This window comes from Somniosus microcephalus, chromosome 34 (genome assembly GCF_052327205.1).
Source record: "Somniosus microcephalus isolate GS21.2 chromosome 34, FLI_Smic_1.0, whole genome shotgun sequence".
Classification (NCBI taxonomy): domain Eukaryota; kingdom Metazoa; phylum Chordata; class Chondrichthyes; order Squaliformes; family Somniosidae; genus Somniosus; species Somniosus microcephalus.
Window position 1 is genome coordinate 5725168 of NC_141020.1, and position 6948 is coordinate 5732115.

At 47.4% G+C, this 6948-nt stretch overlaps 1 protein-coding gene across 4 annotated transcripts in view; it reads left to right on the forward strand.

Moving 5' to 3' along the window:
* Positions 1–2663, forward strand: part of LOC147096680 (dynein axonemal assembly factor 10-like) — a 44077-nt gene extending 41414 nt beyond the window's left edge. For 3 of the 4 annotated variants that reach the window (XM_085973254.1, XM_085973253.1, XM_085973251.1), the window contains 2 exons: positions 1719–1816; positions 2343–2663. In XM_085973254.1, coding sequence (XP_085829380.1) covers positions 1719–1816; positions 2343–2583 — 339 coding nt within the window. In that variant the 3' untranslated portion in view covers positions 2584–2663. The remainder of the gene's footprint in view (positions 1–1718; positions 1817–2342) is intronic. The other variant, XM_085973252.1, reaches the window with a different exon arrangement.
* The last annotated feature ends 4285 nt before the right edge of the window (positions 2664–6948 follow it).

Here is a 6948-nt window from a genome sequence, read left to right on the forward strand (position 1 = left end):
CTTAACCGTGTCCATTCTATCTCCCGCACTTCTGCCCTCACCCCTGCCCCTCCCTCCCGGAACCACGATGGAGTTCCCCTTGTCCTCACCTTTCACCCCACCAGCCTCCACATTCAACGGATCATCCTCCGCCATTTCCGCCACCTCCAGCGTGATCCCACCACCAAACACATCTTCCCCCTCACCTCCCCTTTCAGCATTCCATAGGGACCGCTCCCTCCGCGACACCCTGGTCCACTCCTCTACCACCCCCAGCACCCCTTCCCCTTCGCCCGGCACCTTCCCGTGCAAGCGCAGGAGATGCAACACCTGCCCTTTTACCTCCCCCCCCCACTTCCCACCGTCCAGGGCCCCAAACACCCCTTCCAGGTGAAACAGCGATTTACTTGTACTTCTTGCAATTTAGTATACTGTATTCGCTGCTCACGATGTGGTCTCCTCTACATTGGGGAGACCAAACGCAGATTGGGTGACCGCTTTGCGGAACACCTCCGTTCAGTCCGTAAGGGGGACCCCGAGCTCCCGGTGGCCTGTCACTTCAATTCACCGCTCCACTCCCACTCAGACCTCACCGTCCTCGGCCTCTTGCATTGTTCCACGGAAGCTCAGCGTAAGCTCGAGGAACAGCACCTCATCTTCCGATTAGGCACTTTACAGCCTTCTGGACTCAACATCGAGTTCAACAATTTCAGATCGTAACCTCGGCCCCTATCATAGATATATTTTTTATCCACACTTTGTTTGGCCTTTTTTCTTCTCTCCCACAGGGCAGCTGTCCTTCATTCTGCCAGCGCAATTTACACTTCATCTAGAGCCATCCTTTGTTTCTTAACCTGTCCCATTACCATCTCCTCTTGCCTTGAATATCTCTTAATGTCTCTTTAATCTCTCCTACCTTCCATCCTATCACAGACCTCCCCTTTTGTTATTTCCTCCCCTTTCCCAGCCCCTACCCTTGCTTAAAAATCTGTTCCATTTCCTGCTTTTTTCCAGTTCTGACGAAAGGTCATCGACCTGAAACGTTAACTCTGTTTCTCTCTTCACAGATGCTGCCTGACCTGCTGAGTTTCTCCGGCATTTTCTGTTTTTATTTCACATTTCCAGCATCTGCAATATTTTCTTTTTGTGTTGTTGTAGCACCAAATTACTATCTGCCCGTGCAGGATTCAGTGCCAAGTACGAGCACCATTTCTTCTCTCTCTACCTGCGCTGTTAAAATCAAGAACCAGTGACTCCAACTGATTCTCTGCCAGGATTTGACTCCTTACCTCCCTTGCTCATCCCTTCCACCTACAACCTCTGGCCATTTACAGAACCCAAGCTTGCCTCAATTAACCACGGCCTCTTTCCTTATTGTGTTTTCTCTCCTGTTCTTTTTCAATCTCGGTGTTGTCCTGCACCATTGAGTCCACCCCCTTTCCTTTAGGTTTTTTAATATAAAACAGAGATGATCGCAGCGGCCTGTGGTGTTTGTTGGGATTGGCTTCTTCATATCTGCCTCCATGAACTGCTCAGGGTTGTACGGAGGAACCCTTTGTCACAGGACATTTCTCAGTTGGTAGAAATATTTGTCTTTATTTTAATTTCAGGTTTGTTAAAGAGCAAGTCTTCCCACCAGGAATTCTGGTTAAGGGAGTCTCCCATTCGAGATATTGTACACGTTATCACAAACTCCTCAGAGGTCAATAACTTGCTTATTTTCATTTTTCTTTTTAAAGCCGTACAAGTATACGGCTTGGACCGTGCGACATTTGCCTCAGAATCGAAACATCTTCATTACAAGTGGAGGAGCCGGCTGTCTGCATCTGTGGAAACAGTAAGTGGGCGTGTCTTGAGTTTGGGCAAGAGCTGAGAATGGTGGGGGGTGGGGAGGCGGTGCATGACACTGGCACACCAGCGTGCTGGCCAGTCCAGTGTTGGACATCGGTTTGTGGCCACGACTGGTCAGTCAGCCATTTCCCCTTGGAGAGAGAGAGAGCTGAATGAGTGAGCTGCTCTGGTTTGATTCCATTCACACCTTGACTGGCCTCAAATCCTCACAGATTTCAACCATGCAGGACATCACAGTCAAAACTGGCCCTGTCCTCATCCCACAATATGGGCAGTTCCCTGTAGCCAGCAGGCCCAGGAACCTTCCTAGTTCAGGGGCCACTGTGGCCAGTTCTAGTGCCCCCTGTGGCCAGTTCTAGTGCCCCTAACAATGCTGTGATTTCTGCTCCGCACGGTTAGTACCACAACCCCATGGCACAATGGCCTCACTGAGCCAGCAGGAAGAGATAGACACTCTTTGGATTCGCAGTCTTTGTGCTACGCATCCTTTTTTTTTGTGGTTTGTTTGCCAGCAGTGAATCTGCAACACTGCTCGAAAGGACTGACCACGAGCGAGAGGACAAGGATTCGACAGGTACCACCGCGCTCCTGAACAGCCTCTCCCTCTCGTCGCAACCTATCGGCTGCCTGGATTGGAACCCTGATAAGCAAGGCCTCTGCATCTCTGCATCCTTTGACCGCAGTGTCCACATCCTCATCATCGCGGGCCAGCAGTTTCTAGATACGGCAGCGAAGAGTGCAGGAGGCAGCTAGAACCATCTTCATTACTTGAAATTGCTCGTCAACCTATTGGCACGGCAAGAGCCTTTTTATTGGGGTGGGGGGGCGGGGGCGTAACCACTCTCAGGACGTGGTGATGTGTCGAAAGTAGCAGATACTGTAATTTGTTAGTAAGGGTTTACACTGTAACAAAGAGTTGAGTTTAACAACTACTTTTCACTGAAACGGTTGCTCATCTCATTGTCATACCAGTCTCTTGGTAAAATAAACAATACTGTGAAGATTCTGCAGCCGAGCAGGTGGTGTATTTAGCACAGATGCAAATATTACACTCAGTGCATTGGCAGAGGTGTGGTGATAAAACAAGGAAATAACGTCAATCAGATCCAAATTATTTAGCGTACAGCACTACAATTACCAAATAAATAATTAAATGGAGCAATGTGTGTACCTCAGAGTGATTACAAGGCTATTCAGCTGGTGGCATTCTAAAAGAGCAAAGCTAAAGTCATTTATAATGATCCAAACCTTGCCTCCTTGTACTTGCAGCAACGATTAAACTCTTTTAATCAGTTCTGCAGGAGGTGTATTCCGAGAACCCTGATTGCGGTCTTGAACGTTTATTTTATTTTGTAAGATCTAAGGAGCAATTCGGTTTAGTTTTGGATCTGTTCTTTTGTCATAGAATCTCACAGCACAGAAGGAGGCCATTCGGCCCATCGTGCCTTTGCCGGCTCTTTGAACGAGCTCTCCCAATTAGTCCCACTCCCCCCCCCCCCCCCCCCTCTTTCCCCACAGCCCTGCAAACTTTTCCTTTTCAAGTATTTATCCAATTCCCTTTTGCAAGTTACTATTGAATCTGCTTCCACCGCCCTTTCAGGCAGCGCGTTCCAGATCACAACAACTCACTCGCGTAAAAAAAAATTCCCATCTTACCCTGGTTATTTTACCAGTTATCATTATTCTGTATCCTCTGGTTACCGACCTTCCAACCAGTGGAAACTGTTTCACCTTATTTACTTTATTATCAAAACCCCTCAGAATTTTGAACACCTCTATTAAATCTCCCCTTCACGTTCTCTGCTCTAAGGAGAACAATCTCAGCTTGTCAGGACAGATGCTGAGTCAGTGCACTCCAGGTCACTGATCCACAATGATGTGTGTGTGGTTATAACTACAAGCATTTTAAAAATACACTTCCCCCTTCATCCCCACCCAAAGACACTAACTACTAAGAACATAAGAAATAGGAGCAGGAGTCGGCCATTCGAGCTCTGCCATTCAATGAGATCATGGCTGATCTTCTGCCTCAACTCCATTCACCGGCCCTATCGCCATATCCCTTGATGCCCTTACTAGTCAGAAATCTATCGACTTCTGTTTTGAATATACCCAATGACTGAGCCTCCACAGCCCTCTGGGGTAGAAAATGCCAAAGATTCACCACCCTCTGTGTGAAGACATTTCTTCTCATCTCAGTAGTGAATGGCCTACCCTTTATCCTGAGGCTGTGACCCCTGGTTCTAGACTCCCCAGCCAAGGGAAACATTCTCCCAGCATCTACCCTATCAAGCCCTGTAATAATTTTGTATGTTTCAATGAGATCCCCTCTCATTCTTCTGAATTAAAGAGAATACAGGCCTAGTTTACTCAATCTCTTCTCATACGACAGTCCCACCATCCCAGGAATCAATCTCATGAACATTTGTTACACTCCCTCTATGGCAAGTATATCCTTGCTTAGGTAAGGAGACCAAAATTGTACACAGTACTCCAGGTGTGGTCTCACCAAAGCCTTATATAATTGGAGTAAGACTTCTTTACTCCTGTACTCAAATCCTCTTGTAATGAAGGCCAACATACCATTTGCCTTCCTAATGGCTTGCTACACCTGCACATTCACTTTCAGTGACTCATGTACAAAGACACCTAGGTCCCTGAGTATTTGCATTCCCCAAATTGTCAGCCATTGACCTTCCCCTGGTCTAGTCTTCAGGTCAGTGTTAGATGAGCTGATAATGTCCTCAGTGGATCTACGCAAGCGTGTTCTTGCAGTTGGGGGGGGTCACTGTCAGCGTTCAGAGGCAGCAGGCTGATGCCAAGTGTGAGTCATGGGGAAAGATTGGAGACATGGGATTTTAAAATCAGGCTGGAAAGAAGGGACCTGTGAGATGATCTTCGTAGACCTATCAAAGGTAATTGATTTAATATTCTGGATTTGCAAAAGGACCTATACACAGCCTGGTCCCAGAAATGAAGGGACACGGGAATCAGGTGGGAAAGTGGAGTTGAGGTCGAAGATCAGCCATGGTCTTATTGAATGGCGGAGTAGGCTCAAGGGGCTTCATGGCGGACTCCTGCTCCTAATTCTTATGCTCTTACATATGCAGAATACTCTGTTGCTGTGGTTTGTACACAATTCCTTTAAGACCATAGGTAGACTTTTTGAAACAGATTCAGAACGCATCAGTTGATGTGGTCACTTCCTCCAAGCAGTTTGTTGGTGCTCCTTACTGCAGGACAGCAATGAAAGTAACACAAAGTGTGTAATAAATCTACCAGTGACATTCCTACCTATGTAATCATCTCCCAAAAACTTGGTACACCAAGGCCACACTCTAAACCCACAGCTGAAGCATGTTGTAAATCAGTTACTCCAATGAGAGTAAGATTTAAAGCTACAGAAAGCAAAAGGAGATTCCCACTTTCTAATGTAATTGTAGCCCAATTACACCAAATCGAGATGGTGTAGGCTGGTATTTTTTTTGCCAGCTGTGACAATCCTGAGATGCTCTTGCAGGAAATTCAATCCCAGCAACACTCTGCCAGGGGTCTGTGATTTCCTACAAAGCTTTGGATTTCAAATGCGGCACCTGGGCCATTGCCAAAGGACAGCCAGACATTTCCCACAAGACAGAGAAAAAAAAACTATGAATGATTGATATAGAGTTCCATTAACACTACCGGCTGGTTTGTTTTCCCCTCCTCGAGTAAAGCTCCTTCACTTGCAGTAGGGGAGGCTAGGACAGCCCTGAAATCTAATCATTTAAAAAAAAATATTCATTCTTGGGATGTGGGCCTCACTGGCATTTATTGTTGCCCTCGAGAAGGTGGTGGTGAGCCACCTTCTTGAACCACTGCAGTCCGCGTGAAGGTAGGTACTCCCACAGTGCCGTTAGGATTTTAATAGTGTTCCCATGCACCTGCTGCCTTTGTCCTTCTAGGCGTTGGGAGGTGCTGTCAAAGCAGCTTTGGTAACTTACTGCAGCGAATCCTAGTTACGTACACTTTGCTCCTCGCCCCCCACCACTGAATAGCAGGAGGACAACAAAATCCTACGGCCAGGTGGGCTGTAAACAGGGAGCGGGAGCAGCGCGGCCAATAATGGGTCACAAAGTCCTTAGAAGCACAATCATGTGTAAGGTCGGGAGTGGGGGTGTTGTGGGAAAGGGAAGAAACCTTTCTCTACATGGCTGACTGGGCATACTGTACTAAATCAGGGCACATCAGTGATTGCCACTATTCAGGAAACTTCCGGAGGTTAACTGTCCGGAATGCTCAAGCCACCGGCAAAAATCAGGAGCCGTTTCGTTAGGGCTTTTTTTTCCCCCACCAGTCAGGCTCTGCAAGGTCTCGCTGAAGCTGTTGCTGAGCTACAGAGATGCTTGCAAGGTACAGCCGACTGTTTAGAAGCTGTTGCTAAACAACAGGGTTTGTTGCCAGATACGGAGCTCAAAATCTCCGTACGTTTCAACATTAGCGCTGGTTTGTCCGGCAGTTTTGATGGGACGGCAACAGCTCGGTCCCGTCGGTGCCGGATAGCACAAAGTTTCCTGTATATTGTGGTTCCAAAATTGGTGTGGTGATGCTGATAACACCGCCTTTCCCCCCCCCCCCAAACCCCTCCCAATCGCAGGAAAATCATCTTTCCCTGAAAAATTCTGGAGTCCATTGCAGATCCACAGGAAGCAGGGGGATCTGAATAGACTGGATGCCCACCCACCCGAACCCGGCTCTTAGTCCATTGCTAACATTCCTATTTCAGGTACAAAATAAAAATCAGTAAGCAGGTCCTTTGCGGCCAGCATGAAGATGGGTGCAGAGGAGCTCAACTGTCCATCCGATGGTATTGTAGCCAAAACACACACAACCGCAGCATCGAAGAATTGTGGAGACCAGCCCCGAAAAACTTTCCAGTCAGTCCTTGGCACACGAGTGAAATGAATCTTCAGTCTGAAGAGTGGAAGTCGAACTTCATTGGGTTATACCAACAGACAGTGCAACAAATCCACACACCTGCCTGACTTAATGGGATTCAACTTAAAAGCCAACCGTGCCATTATTTAAATGTATAAAAAAAGACCCGCGCTCAAAGCTGAAGGTCAGTGCCATAGAATT